The sequence below is a fragment of the Vipera berus genome (assembly GCF_964194415.1).
Source record: "Vipera berus genome assembly, chromosome: 3".
Lineage (NCBI taxonomy): Eukaryota > Metazoa > Chordata > Lepidosauria > Squamata > Viperidae > Vipera > Vipera berus.
Window position 1 is genome coordinate 171398068 of NC_138204.1, and position 16658 is coordinate 171414725.

The 16658-nt window shown below is 36.1% G+C and overlaps 1 protein-coding gene across 1 annotated transcript in view; it reads right to left on the bottom strand.

The window, feature by feature from the left end:
* Nucleotides 1–6842: 6842 nt before the first annotated feature.
* Nucleotides 6843–16658, bottom strand: part of CDH2 (cadherin 2) — a gene marked incomplete at both ends in the record, with an annotated part of 133879 nt that continues 124063 nt past the window's right edge. Inside the window, 2 exons of the mRNA XM_081322210.1 lie at nt 6843–7049; nt 9110–9274. Coding sequence (XP_081178336.1) covers nt 6843–7049; nt 9110–9274 — 372 coding nt within the window. The remainder of the gene's footprint in view (nt 7050–9109; nt 9275–16658) is intronic.

Genomic DNA, 16658 nt, shown 5'->3' on the forward strand with positions numbered 1-16658 from the left:
GTAGGCCGTGCCCACCCTGGCCATACCCACCCGTCCCCCCGAGGGCAACCACAATTCTGATGTGGCTCTCAATGAAATTGAGTTTGACACCCCTGCACTAACTGTTTGCAGTTTTTTCTGGAACAAATGGAAAAGAAGAATGCTGGATGTGTGTAGTCAAACTGAACTTCTTCTATGACTTGTACCAGGAGTAAGTTTGAACTGGGCACTTTTTTTGGAAGACCTACAAAAAGCTTGATTGGCTTGAAGAAGAATGCATCCTGTTGGCATTTAAGGATACTGTACATGAAATATCTGTTCTTTGTGTTTTTCTATACTGCTCCTGGTAAACTTTCTAAAACATATTATTTTAAATGGATTGTGTCTTGACAGCTTCTTTTTCTTTGGGATATCACACACATTTTTTGTAATGCCCCAAAGGTGTTGTTCAAAAGACAACTGGACAACTGAAAAAGCTTCTTGGATGAGAAGCCTAACATTTTCAAGAAAAAACAACAAGAAAGTCCAGTTGCCTTTTGAAGAGCACCTTTGGGACAACCATGACCTGGATACCTGCGAATCTTCATAATCATTTTTTGTAACTACAAATTTCTATCCATCATTGAATAAATACTATTTTGTCATCTAAAATGTATAGGGCTTCATGTTGGCTAAGATCAATATGAATGGAATCAGGTAGGTCCACAGGTGATGGGAGACAAAGCAAAGTGGGCAAAATACATTGGAGAAAGGTTTCAGAAAAGAGACAATTTGGGCATGTAGTTTCTAAGTCCTAAGCAGAGGAAATAAAAACTGAATTAAGGATGAACTCATACAGAATAGATACACGCAGTTCTTTTCCAGGTAATGATGGGTTGTACATGTTTTATTCATAGGAGGCAAATGATTCTTTACAAAGACCCACATTTTTGGAATGTATAATAAAAGGGGGGACTATTGTAAATAATTGGACTAGGGACATGCACAACACCTTGATGTCATTTCAAGTTTTGGCAAGAACATGATCATTTAAATCTATGGATTTTTAATGGCATCTTGAAAAATTTTAAAAGTTTTAAAAATACAATTAGAGTTTAAATTAATATGTAAATGCATATACAAGTTTGATGAACCAAAATGTAAACATTGGAAGGTAAATAATTGTGTTCTCATCCTTTGAGAATGAATGAGGTTAACTTTATTATTTCATCAGAACAGTGAAATAATGTCATATTCAAGTCATAAGTCACCAACCTGAATCAGTTGTTCTTTCATACATCTGACACATATTAATGGCTAAATTTGACTTCCATAATTTAATATGTATTTCTCCCAAGAATGTCTTTGCCACCAGAATTTACTAAAATGATGTGGCTGCAATGGACGTGATTGTCAGTGTTACTATGTAAAACAATGAAATTAACAGAATTGTCTAAATTACACATAACAGAACTACAAGTGTAGAAATAAGCAAACTGTACTTTCAGACAAAAGATCACCAAAATATTCATGATCAAAATGGCTTAATGGATAGCATTAAAAATGCCCACAATCAACAAAATTCCATACAACCAATTTTATCCTGTTACTATTCATTTTATAGCTATATTAAATAAGATGAAATCTCTCCCCATCCCCCACACCCATTGACAAAATTGCAATATCATTTTTCTATCTGATCGCATCCCTGGGATGCTATGTACAGGAATGAAATAATGCCAGTAGGTTGATTACATTCTCAGGTATTGGATATATAATGTAAAGATTAACAGAATTAAAGGCAAAATCATAGCTTACAGATGGAACACTATTTTGATACATACCCTGTTCCCAGCACTTTCTTAACATAGAAGGTCACATAATCTATCTGGAAAAGATTTTCGGAAACTATGAAGTCTTAAGTCTGCTATGTTTTTAAACCAATATTGATACAGAAAAAGAACTTGGTGTACTTAGAGAATAATATTAAAAGTGATATAATGATTGTAGATTAGTACGCAAACATTTTCTGAGCAGTTCACAAAATAGAAAATTTATCAAATCCTGCAGAGTTGAAAACACATACTGTATAGCCCTGCACACAGAATCCTATTGCATTTAATGAGCAATATGTATTATTAATAATACTTATACCATGAGAGGTCAGGGAAATTTGTTCAGTGATGCAGATATGAAATATATTGGGAAGTCCTTGCACTTCTATGCTCTTTCTCAGATACACATATGCGCACGCGTGCACACACACACACACACACACACACACACACACACACACACACAATATTCATAATAGTATTATGTATTCAACAAGATACTTATGGCCTGGAATAAGAGTTATGGATCTGTCAGGATCTTTGACTAATTTTTTCATGTCTTCTTTAATATACAAGAGTGGGAACGAGTTGCAGTATTCAGAGTTTTCTTAAATGCTCACCAGTTACCCTTCTCACCTGGCTGTTTGACAATCAGTAAAGCAATTCTGGCAAGACATTCTTTAAAAAGAGCAAGAAAAGCCTTTGAACTTTCCTGCTTGTGAATAGTTTGTTTCAGACATCATTAATTAAAATGTTAAACAGAGCAGCATCTGGACCAAAGCACCCAACAATAACCTAAAGCAACTGTCTACAATTTTCTTATTTATAATGAGAGCAGCTTATCTACTTCCCAAAGTATATTACTATTATTTTCAACTTTAATGAAAGCATATTCTCATTTAAAATTTTAGAGGAAACTTTAAGCCTTTTATAAAACATTAACATAAAACAAGAGCAAAGAACTGAGCTTATACTTTATAGAGTAGATCAAGATGAAACACTTCTAATACATCTGATTTCAAACCTCAACCAAAAACTAACATTAATTCAGCACCACTGAATGTTTTCCCACCTTCTTTCTTTCCAGTGTTCATCAAATATACTGTTCCATAGTGAATCTGCAACAGTATAACTGTTAGCATGGAGCTGAGAGAGGCAAAGTGCTTCCTGTTTCCTCGACATCTGAGTTTGAAAACAGTATGCCAGCTGCCAATTGCAAAGGACTCATAAACCTCTGGGAACACCTATGCAGGAAAACTCAAGATAGTCCTTTCTATTTTGTGGGGGAAAATCGAAACTGGCATTTCCCACAAAACAGAAAATACTCATTTCCAGCCTGAAATGCAGACAATATTTTTCCAGAAAAAGCAAAGTTAAAGAAATGAATACTAAATTTTATTATGCTACTGCTCACAATCTAGTTTATGTTTAGCAGCACATGACTTTGGCTGATCTTGGCTGGTACAGTTAAAGGACCATCATGAAAAACTGGTAAAGAACTGTAGGCTAGGGTAATGCTAGTTAGTTTCAGACAGAACCCTCAAAGGTGACAGTGCTAAACCAGGTCCTACATTGCCAAGAAAAATATATGGCTTGTCCGTGAAATCACCAGAAGCCAAATTGAACTGAAGCTGTTAAATTGCTATAAACCACTGAAATGTGCTTATTCTCAATCATTGGAGAAGAGATAGATGGCAAATAAATTTCATGATAGATAGATGATAGGTAGGTAGGTGATAGATAGGTAGGTAGACAGACACAGACAGATATAGGCTGATAAGATATGCTTCCAGAACGCCAGTTGATCTTAATGCAATAGACTATGTTTCATACTGCAATCCAGTATCTTCATTGGCAACATGACAGGAAAGATCAAGGCTATGTATTAGTTGGCTAGTCTGTAATATACTTGCAATTCCTTAGGTAACCATGTGTCATCCGTAAATGATGTGCAAGTTTTGGTTGTGCATATCCTTCCACAATAATGTGTGACATTTTCTATTTTATTGATTTAGAAAAGTCAAAATAAAAGAAACCATTGCTCTAATGGTTTCTGCAGTTATGCTGGAAATGGACCATATAATTGCACAAATTATCAAAAGATCACTTTGCCTTGTAACTTACATTTATAAATCAGGTTTTGGTTATTACTTTGGTTTTGCTTTTTTGCCTGTGTTTTTGATCTTATTTTAAACTGTACTCTTGCCCTATTTCGCTCCATTAAATACAGCATCAACAACCATTTTCATTAAAATTAAAATAGTTTTCTTAACTTTGTGACAGTTGGCATCCGCACATGGTGGAAAAATACTACTGAAATCAATGAAACTAAGTTTTACATTATTATTTTAAAGCTGAAGATATTTGAGTCTAATAAAAATTACACAACTCTTAAAAATTACAAAACTTCAAGAAACTATTCCAGAAATTTACAGTTGCAAAAATAATATAATTATATGAGGTCTTGTTGATGCTTCATCACGATTCTCTCTTCAGATGGCCTTTCAATCTCATGATCTCACTTTTGAATGTTAACATTAAGGAAAATATTTGTGATTCTGATTAAAAACTAGTGAAAATACATTAAATTCACACACTTTATCAAGTTGATATGTGTAAGGCAGAAGAAAAATGATACCAAAATAATTAAAATGAAGTTATGATGCTTCCAAATGTTTTACTTAGACCTACCAGTTAGGGACGCGGTGGCTCAGTGGGTTAGGACGCCGAGCTTGTCGATCAGAAGGTCGGCAGTTTGGCAGGTCGAATCCCGAGTGCCGCATAGCAGAGTGAGCGCCTGTTACTCGTCCCAGCTTCTGCCAACCTAGCAGTTCGAAAGCGCGTAAAAATGCAAGTAGAAAAATAGGGACCACTATGGTGGGAAGGTAACAGCGTTCCGTGCGCCTTTGGCGTCCAGTCATGCCGGCCACATGACCACGGAGACATCCTCGGACAAGCGCTGGCTCTTCGGCTTTGAAACGGAGATGAGCACCGGCCCTTAGAGTTGGAAACGACTAGCACGCATGTGCGGGGGAACCTTTACCTTTACCAGTTGGTACACAATAATTCCCATTTTTTGATGGCAATCTATTCATTGACAGCATGTTAAATTACTCAAACAGAACTGATTAATTATGTGGCAAAATAAATGGGATTTTTTCAAGCTTTTTCCTTTTAGTGTTTTGTCCAGATGTTTTCCAGAGTACAACATGTACACTTTTACTCATCTCCCCTGCATTCCATTGGTTTTGTCTGTAGTAAAATCTTGATATAAATTTAACTAAAACCTAGCACTCACATGTTGTATAAATACATGTATACTTTTTAAAGTTTTAATCTTTTTCCCCCACTCAATTTTTTTAATTTTTTTCTTATTTTTTTCTCTAACAACTAGGAATTTATATTAGACTGACATAGATTGGAAGCTCACTTGATGAATGGTGCAAAGTCATTAGGTGACCTTCCATGATTAAGGATAGATCTAAACCAGGTCCTAGTTCAACATCTTGATCACTATGCAACTATAGTCTGCTTCCCTTTTTTCTTCAATTATGAAATATCTTTATGCTTCAGGAAACTGTATGTGAAGATTTAACATTGATTGTAATATCAAAAGCAGTCCTTCTGACTATGGAATCTTATTATATATATTGTCATTCCTATAGCAACTTAAAATTTGTTAGAATTTAGGAAGACAACAATGAAGCATTAACTATTTTTATTAGCAGTTTCTATTACTGGTTGTTGTTACTGTTGCAATTTCAATACAGATCATTCAAATAGAAAAAAAAAACAATTCAGCCACGAGATCCAAAATTAGCATTTTATTCAGAACAGTGGGGTCAGGGGTGTATCATTTATATTCTGGTACATAATACAGAGGCAAAGCTGTTGTCAAACATCTTTCTGGTTGTTTAACATACTGTGTAGTTACTTGAGCCGTAAGGATAAGGCTACCCCTTGACTTTTCAGTCTTTCTTTCTCTGTCTCTCTCACTTTCTCTCCCCTTTCTTTCTCTCGCTCTCACACAGTTTTTGTTTATTTGTTTTTGGTACAAATTATGTAAAACATTTGTGCTAAGAACTTTTTGCCCTCCCCAAACAAATAAAACAAACAAAAAATTAATTTAAAAAACTCAAACCTTGAGTACTCTAACTACAGCTCAACAATCGAATCAATGTCACTTGTTTGCAATCTGTTTGTAAATACTTTACCCATAACAAAAGATATAAACATGCAAAAACCTGAATCCATAGTCCAAATAATACATACACGTGTTTGGAAGTTTCAGCACTTCCCAAAGACTATGCTAATAAAACATTATGTACACATATCATTTTTACAGTGAAGTGGGAAAAAAAGTACTGGAAAATGTTTTAAAAAAATGTGTATATGGATTAAGACCAAAATGTGTCAAACATTCTATCATAAGAAAAGAAAATCAGTTTTGCTACAAACTGGTGATATGAAAACTCCCTTTATTTGCAACCAGCTGCATAAGATTTAGAATTTTAGTGAAAAACCCTAGCATCTAAAACTAGAAGTATTGTACATCTTTTTCATGGCCTTCTTTCCCCACATGTCCCCAATAACAAAATGTTCCCATGAGGTTTTTTCAATTTTGTTGTTTTTAATAAAAACAATGCAATGTAAAAGCATGTTGAAGCATATTGGTGACTGCACTTTCTCCCCATCCCCAATGTGATTTTTCTTCGCTTTTCATAAATCAGTACCATTTAAAGCCTTAAACATAAAATTAATTCCAATCTGAAAAAGGTACAAAAAGGCACATAAAATCCCAGTGCTTCTGTACTGTAAAATTCAAGTGTAACTGAGCTCAATTGTTTGTTTTCCTTTTTTTTTTCCAAACAGCATTGGATGACTGATATTCCCAGTGAGCCCAAATAGGTTTGCAGCCTATGCCAAAGCCTTCTGCAAGCACTTGTGCTAGTAGACTACAAAGTTAAAGCCTAGCTTCTGTACGCTTGTTGGGAATACCAGTGAAAAGGTTTGTACTTGTCCAAAATGCAACGCTGGCCACTAAGGCATTCAGTCATCACCTCCCCCGTACATATCAGCAAGTTTCTTGAAACGTGGACCCCAGTCATTGAGATAATCATAGTCTTGCTCGCCACCACTACTTGAAGAGTTGAGGGAGCTCAAAGATCCAGCGGTGGAACCACTTCCCTCATAGTCAAAGACTAGAAGAGAGTCATATGGAGGAGCTGTAGGGTCGTTATCTGCAGCTTTTAGTCCCTGTAAACAATCAGGAGGAGAAAACTGTAAGAAAGAAAATAAGAACACTACCCCAATCATTTCTCACATGAATTGTGTATATCCAAACTTGAGTGATTACTCCATGAGAAAATGTCTGGATTAGCAGCAGGTCCAGGAATAATTTAAGTGTAAGGAGAGATATAATTACTTGCTTATCCTTCCTGCCTCTCGCTCTATATAATTTCTAATCATTAAAGAGATTGGAACACTTTATGTCTATGCAACAAGAATAAATAAAAACTGTAAAAGAATGCCATGTGAATATGAATGGCTACCAGTTAAAACACTCTTTCATTCTAGTTCAACAGTTTTAACTATTTAACACATTGTAAATTATTAATAGCTGGTATGAAAATATTCATTGTGAGTTAAATGGCAATCTTGTTGTCTCTCTTGAATTTTTAATTTGAAAACGAGACTAGAACAAAAAGGAAGAACTATATGCAAATAAGAAGTAGGCTTCATCTGTCCACATAAACATACATGTCAATTCCTTTCATACTTTAAAAAAAAGTACAATTTTGGAGAGAATTGAGGACACTTTTTAAATCTTTTTACTCTCAAGATATTGACTAAGAATAAATTATCAAAAATCCTAGCAATATTCCAAAGAAAACCCTCAGTGCAATTTGTCATTTCAATTCTGTGCTTTATAGTAGTTCAGTATCGACTGATGGCTTTGGATGATGTACAATTTCTTATGCTATTTGAGTTTATAGGACAAAACTATAAAAAAAATTCAACGTTCTAGAAAAGGCACTTCATGTGCAAACTGTTAGAAAAACCAGTCTTGAAAGATAGTATTACAAAATCTGCATTATGGGAAAGTTAAAATTTGTGCTTTTCTTGTTCTAAATAGCTGGTGTATACGTGATATAAAAATTTCTAGAACACTGAAAAAAAGAACACATTAATATTTCACAATGTTGTCTAAAAATTAAGTTAATTTTGAAGAACTATAATATTTTAACTTATAATTGTTTCCAGAAAAGAAAAAAATTAACTGACCTGATTTGGCCTGCCAATAGTTATTGCTGCAAAAAGCAGCACTCCCCAGGTTGTTAAAAAAAAACAAAGTAGCATGACATAATTTCTTCATACAATTCCTCATTTGTTGATTGACAAATAGAGTTCATTGATCCAAAACCCTATCTATTGAAAATTCAGCAGGTATTGAACTGTACTAAAATACAGTGCATTCATAAAACCATGTGTTATCAAATTGATGGCATTTGTGATGATTCAAGTACATTCTTGCATTATGAAGCTTAAAGTCCACAAGTTGCAGCATCTTTGTGATGTCAAATATGTCTCCCTTACCCCCTCCTCCGAGAGATGCAGAGACCACTTATTCTGCTTGATGCTTTCTAAGCTTCAATGGTTTTTTTTGCAGATGTTTCATTTCCACACCAGGTAACATCACCACTAATGATGCTATTATGAAATATCTGCAAGGAAATAACTAAGCTCAGAGAGCACCAAGAACTCCATAGTTCAATTCTTGTTTTTATTTTATTTTATTTTAATCCCATTTATATCCCGCCCTTCTCCGAAGACTCAGGGCGGCTTACAATCTAAGCACAAATCAAATGTGCTTAGCAATAGCCTTCATTCTATGTATATGCCTGCTTATTAGGGCTTTCGCCGCCCACCCCCCCAAGCGGCATTATTACAAAGTCAGCTTATTGCCCCCAACAATCTGGGTCCTCATTTTACCTACCTCGGAAGGATGGAAGGCTGAGTCAACCTTGAACCTGGTGGGATGCGAACCTGCACTAATTGCAGGCAGCTGGTGTTACAATTCTTAGCTACAAATATTTTCTTAGTATGACTAATACCAATGCAGGAAGGTTAATTGATTCATTTGTTTCCCATTTAAATAAATTAAATGCTTTTGAACGTAAAAGCCATATTTATATCTCCATCATTGTAACTGTATCAACAATTCTTTAAAAATCATTATTCTTTAGATATAAATGCTGCTCAGAATTGGCCCTAGTAGGCATATGTTTTCCCTCCTTCTCCAGCTTTCAATTTACCTCATTAATGAAGTCTCCAATGTCCCCAGGATGAGGAGCTGCTGATCTAACTGGATATTGAGGTTCTGCATGAATAGGTCTTTCATCAAGCCGCCTTATTCCAACAGGTTTGATGGCATCTGGTTCTAAAGTGTCAGGTTGCTGGAGCTGACTTAAATCATAGTCCTGTAAATGATACGTAAGATATTGATTTATATCCTGCTTTTTCATCCAAGAAAGCTGGTCTGGATCAGTGATTCTCAAATACTTTAGTCTCAAGATCGTTTTATATTCTTAAAAATGATTGAGGACTTCAAAGAGGTTTGATCGATATGTTTGCTGGTTTTTATCAATATTTAGAAATTAAAACCCAGAAATTTTAAAATATTTACTTTATTTGATTTGCAGACCTCTGAAAAGGTGTAGGAATCCCCACATTCCATTTTGAGAACAATCTGAAATGTCTCCTTTTAGACTCAGAGATTAATTCCTATCTTATGTGATACAAGCATTCCAAACAACTTCAGCTGCCATCCCCCACCCTCCAAACAGCAACACCTTCAGTGAGATGGGTGGTATACAAGTTTAATAGATAGACAGACAGACAGATAAACCTGTAATACTTTAATCAAGTATTTTAATCACGGTTATGTCAACTAGCAAGTGTAAGGAAAGCTACAGAGAGGAGAGAGGCTGGGGAACCAAATTTGCCTGCCTGTTTTTACTCTACCTTTAAGAAGATACCTTATCAGAACTTTACTTGCATTACCATGCTTTTTGAAGTTTTGCTTTCCAACGCACAGCTTTAGTAACTAGATCTGCTGTACACTTGAGATGGGCATAATGTCTTGTGTGTGAAAAGCTGAAGCACACATTAAGTAATTTCCACCTCTCTTGAACACAGAGGTCATTTCAGACTCCAGGATATGTAAGACTTCATGCAACAAGAACTACCGTATTTTTCCGTGTATAAGACGCTATTTTTTCCTCCAAACACCCTGTTCAAGATTCAGGTGCGTTTAATACAAGTACAGCGTCTTATACACGGAAACATAATGGCAACCTCTGGAGCCCAGGGCATGCCTGTGTGGGTTGTCATGCCTCCTGGTGCAGGTGTCAAGCCCCTGTGGGCTTGCCACTAACGGGAAGCAGGAGGGGGCAAGATCATTGGCCGGCCGAACGTCCGGATTTGCTGGCTCAGCTGATCGGCACCGAGAAACTGGCACGCCAGAGCGTCTTATACAATGGTGCGTCTTATAGATGGAAAAATATGGTATTTTCTAATTTGTCTCCTAAAAGCTGAATCTTCCATGAAGAAAGTATTAAGGTTATACCACTTGAAAAATGGGTAAACTGTGGTAGAAGAAATCTACTTTTGAAAAAAATTGTGCAGCTCTGTAGAAAACAACTGTTATCAAGCTGAACATATGAGTATGGATTAAAAATCAGAGCCATTTTACCGGAACATTTGCCAAACAAAATGAGTTTCTATAAACACGAAAACAAAATCATCAGATTTTAAGATAAAACTCGATTGGACATATCCTCACTCGTTTAATCAGTACCTCATTAACAAATTTCGGATTCCTAGTCAGGAAATGTATTACGGGCAAGTTTAAGAATATCTCTATTAAGAATCTATTATGCATGGGGATTATTTGATTTTGATCCACTCTTGATCATCATCATGCCAGTCAGTATTTTCACTTTCTTTTTAACGTGCAATGCTTTTTAAAAGATTGCTCTGTGTTCCTGTCATCATGTAACATGCCTGCAGCCTTGGTTCCCCCTAAGTAAAAATTATGGTAAAAACTCTCTGGTTTGGAAGTAAAATATTTACTTCCAAATTAATGTACAGAATTGAAATACAAAACTTTCTTTTTTTAAAAAAAGTCTTGACAGGTGTTCCAAGTTACTAACGAACTTGATTACGTGTTTTGAAAAAAAAGTTTAACTTCATATGTTGTTAAAATAGAGGAATTTTTACAGCTTCAAAAACAATCTTGGTCTACCATGAAAAACAATTTGGCTTGATTTTTATGTTTATGTGCATTTCAAAAACATCCTTAGTTAAGTTTCATGCCTCAACAGTTTTGACATTTGTAGAATAATAAACCCAGGAAGATTCCTGCTAATAATTTGTTTCCTCAATTCACTTAAAGACGTGAAAATCTCTCTACTCTGAAATATTTCCATTTGATATGCAGTAAAATCTACAAATATATAATTTAAGGCTATAAGAACAAAAATATAATTTTAAAAGCTTTCTTACTTTTTTAAAATCTAAACATATTTATGTGGATTATTATTTACAAACATACCTGTATTAAGAACTTGTGATTTGTAATTCTAAATCTACATTTGATCTTTTATTTTGTTTTCCCCCAAAAACAAATATCCAGTTTATTGTCCAATTGAATACAAAAAGAAATTTGATCTGATTTGGCCCTGAGATCAATAGACCTGGATTTTATGTTATATTTTTCATTCATGCACAGAAAACCCATGGCAAGAATTCTTCAGTCTATAACATTACAGCTGAAAATTTACTACAAAAAGGTCATTTGCCTAACATAATAAAAAACATATTTTTTTACATAAAAACCTATTTTATGTAAGCCACAGCATGCCCTCTCCACTAGATCTTGCGGCATGGGAAGATGTAATTGAAGAGAGGCAGTACCTCAAATAACCCAGTCCCATACTCTGTAGGACTTTAAAAGTCAAAACCAGCATCTGATTTGATTTATTATATTTATCTGGCATTGGACCGGAAACAAACTAGTAATCAATACAGCTCATGGAGAAGAGTGTCAATGAGGAACACACATAACATCCTATGCTGTTATATTTTGCATCGGTTGAAGATTTTGGATGACCAAGGGAAAGCCCATACAGAGCACGTTAAAATACTACAAATGGGAGGATCTACGAATCGGTGCTATTGGTACACAATATAAAATTGCGTGAATGCTAATCATGACTGCCAGTTGCTCCTTGAGCAGGAATTGTGTATCCAAGAAGATGCTCAGATTGCCTGAGGGATATGTTTGGGCAGCATAAACCCATCCAGTACCAAAGAAGGCAACAATTCCAGAACCAGAGGGTCTCAATTCCCAAGAGCCACTCAGTATTGCCAAAGTTTGGCTGAAACCTATTTTTCCCCATTCAGACATCCACAGCCTCTAGACAATGAGATAAGACATCAACAGCATTATTTAATTCTCTAGTAGCAGATATGCAAAACTAGACATCATGGTACTGGATTAGCAGTGGTCTCATGTAAAAGTTAAAAAGGAGAGATAAAAAAATACTGACGCCTAAGGGCTGAGAGTAGGGCCTCTCCTCCCCAATCATCGCCAACTGGAATTTACCCTGGCGAAAAAAAGTCAAGAGCACAATACCATGCTATCCAGTCTTCAGAGTTAATCCAGGATATAATATCATGATACATGATATAAAATGAGAGAGATCACCATCCAAGTATCAAGCAACGAAAGGATGAATGTACTCTCCCATTCCATCCAAAAGCATGACTAATGCCATTTCTGCCCATATCCAGGTTTGAACCATGACTGAGAAGGGTCTAGATAATCTCTTTCATCCAATACGTGAGAAATAATTCAATAAAAGCATTATTAAATTACTCATAGTAATAGAAAAACTGACCTCTTCCTCTATAAATTTTTAAATTCTGAACCTTACATTATGCCAAGCACTACCATAAGCATCAATATTAAGGCAAAACACATCGTTTGAATGTAGTCACATTCTCCAAGACTGCCATCCCTTGTGTTTTGATGGCTCTGCATCATCCTTACAAACATACACTTTTGTCTTTGATTGCACTAGTAAAGGGTATAAAATAGAATGAAATTATTATTCCTGTTTAGTAATCCCAGGTGTTTTGCAGCCAACTTTGTTATTTGATGATTATGTCTGCCTGAAAAAGTATCAAATTATGTTGACAAGGAGGTTGGGAAAAGCTATTCAAAGTAATCAGAAGCCCTGTATTTTTTCCCTACAGAGAAAAGAATTAGTCTCTTTTGATGCACATAGTGACAGCTTTCAAACACAAGCAGTTGTGGCAATTTACAGGCATGATTTTCACACCTACAATATAAAAAGCACAAATGTGAGAAACAATCCTGATTATACAAACATAATAATATCACAGATTTTTGGGAAGGACTTGCTAGGTAGATAAATCTGCCAAATCTAATCTAAATACCTAGTTCACAGGTCCCCAACCTTTTGGGCACCATGGACCGGTTCCGTGGAGAGAGGTTTTTCCGCGGACCAGAGGGGGCGTGGTTTTGTGTGCTGCCTGCATCTCGTGGATGGGGCTTTGCTTGTTTGTGCAGCCCGGTTGCTGGTATGCTGGGACCAGTACTGGTCCACAGACTGGAGTTGGGGACCCCTGATCTAGCTGACTGTTCAACAAACCATAAAAAAAGATCAGTTCCTAACTGACAAGTTTTTGGAAAACTGCAGGAGAAAGAAGACCAAACTGAGTGTAGTTTGTATTGATTACAAGAAGGCATTTGACCCCCTGCCATATGATTGGATAATCAAGTGTGTGGCAATATCAGAAATCAGTAGAAACATCAAAGGGGTGTGCAAAGAGTAATAGCAGAAAGGAAGACAACAGTTGTTGGTCAATAATTATAGACTGGGGAGGTTAATATCAAGACAGGAATTTTTCAAGGACACTCACTATCAACACTACTCTTTGTCATTGCACTGAATCCACTGTCAGTAATATTGAAGAAGCCAAGCCATGGCTATCAAACATCAAAACTACCAAGCTATCCCACCTCCTTTACATCAATGATCTTAAACTGTACTGGCGAAGGCCAACTGAAATAGAACTGCTCCCTCAAGACTCTCTGTTTTCACAACCAAATTATTGCAATGGAATTTGGACTGGACAAATATACCACCCTTATCATCAACAGGAGACAATTCTGAAAACTGAAGGAAGCAAAATGGCATATCGAAATAACATCATGAGTCAGGGTGAACATAAGGAAAAATCTATAACTCAGGGTTGAACTGTGGGATACTTGGTGGTCTCTGAACGTCACTGCTAGTACTGATGATGTTACCTAGTTCTGTAATGAAACATCTGCAAGAAAACAACCAAGCTCAGACAGCACCAAAGATCTCATAGTGTGGACAAATACTACAAATACTAGTGCACCCTTCAGGCTTACAACATCAAGCACAGTGAAATCAATAAGGAGATTAGAAATGAATACATCAAGAAAGTGAAAAAGATCTTAGAATCAAACTTAGTGGAGGAAATACCACCTGGACAATTCCAGCCATTAGATTCACTATTGGAATAGTGGACTATATTCAAGCAGCACTAAAAGCTTTGAATAGGAAGAAAATGACTATGAATCATGTCCTTCATCCTTGCAAAAATGTTGATAGTCTCTACTTACTGAGGAAAATAGGTAGATGTGAAATGTTGCAAGTACATCAGATGGTTGAAGACAAAAAAAAGACATTGGAAGAATATCTGAAGGACAGTGAAGAAGATACACTGAAGCTAGTATACTAGGAAGACTTACTGAGTACTGTAGAAAGCAAATTGGCTGACAAGAAAGACCAAATGAAGAAGAGAAAAGAGACATGGCAAGGCAAAGTATTACATGGACAGTACATTAAAAAAAAATAGCAGGCAAAGCTGAGGACAGCAAGATCTAGCAATGGCTGGTTGAAAGTTGAAGAAAGACAGAGGGCTAATTCTGGTTGCACAAGACCAAGCCTTAAGAACAATGCGTACAAAGCCAGAACTGAGAAGACAGCGACAGCAAATGCCGCCTCTGCAAAGAAGAAACAGTGGACTATCTGGTTAGCTGCTGTAATACTATCATATAGACAGAATATAAATGTAGTGTAGAAAATGAGGAAAGTGAAGTCCTCTGGGTCTTCAGATTTCAAACTGACAGACACCTGTCACATAACATCCCAGACTTCACAACTGCCTATAAGAAAGACAAAAAGTCTGGATAGTGGACATGGCAGTACCTGAAAACAACAAAATAGAAGAGACAACACTGGAGAAGAAAGCAAAATAAAAGACACGGAAACATAATTAGAACTGTGGCAAAATAAAACAATGGTAGTACCAATGTCAATAGGTACCTTGGGTGCAATCCCAAAAGAACTGCAGCATCATTTGAACACCGCTGGCATCGCCTTCACTCAATTGCAAAAGGTAACTTTCTTAGGAAAAATTGAAAGATTGTGCCATAAACAGATTGTGTGGTCCCAGTGGTTTATCTGGGTGCTATATCAAAATATTTTGGATGGCACTTAGAAAATCTGTACACTGACAAAATTTCCATTTGTTAATTTCCAAAGTCCAACTGTTTGGATTTTGTACATCTACTACACCAATACATTACAACAATGTAGGCTCTGGGGCATGTATATGAAGATTAATACCAGCAAAAAAACTGGCTGCCTTGACTTTAGATTTAGATTTTATTAGATTTATGTACCGCCCTTTTCCGTAGGACTCAGGGTGGTTTACAGGGCATTTTAAAATCACATCAATATAAAATACAAAGTTAAAAGAGAATTAAAAGATTAAATTATCCCTGAAAATAAAACCCCAGTTAAGATTCTCAGCCTGGGTCAGAGAGCTCAAAGAGCCAAGTCTTCAGGTCCCGGCGGAATGAGCGTAGGTCAGGGGCAGTCCTGAACTCTACGGGCAGCTGGTTCCAGAGGGCAGGCGCACCCACAGAAAAGGCCCTCTCCCTGGGTGTTATCCGCCGGCAATCTTTTACCGGCGGCACCCTGAGCAGACCCTCCCTGTGGGAGCGCACTGGACGAAGGGAACTTGATGCTGGCAGGTGTATATATATATATATACACACACACACACACACACACATACATATATATACACATACATATATATACACTTATACACACACACACACACACACACATATATATATATACATACACATACATATATATACACACTTACACACACACACACACATATATATATACACACACACACACATATACATACATACACATATATATACATACATATATATAATATTATTCTGTCTAAAGTCAAGGCAGCCAGTTTTTTTGCTGGTATTAATCTTCATACGCACGCACACACACACACACACAATATATATATATATATATATATATATATATGTGTGTGTGTGTGTGTGTATGTGTATATGTATATGTGTATAGATATAGATATGTATGTATGTATGTATGTATGTATGTATGTATGTATGTATGTATGTATTTTTTTCTTTTGTTCAATCATGTCTGATTCTTGAAAACTGCCTGGAGAAGTCCCTGGAGTTTTCTTGACACAATTTTTCAGAAATTTTTCAGAAATATGGTTTTTCAGAAATGGTTTGCCACTGCCTCCTTCCAAGGGCTAAGACTGGTCTAAGGTCACCCAGCTAGCTTTGTCTAAGGGCAGGACTAGAACGCATGGTTTCCTGTTTTTTTTTTGCTTGATGTTTTATAATGACTACAGTACAATGCAATACAGTATAGTACAGTATAAATA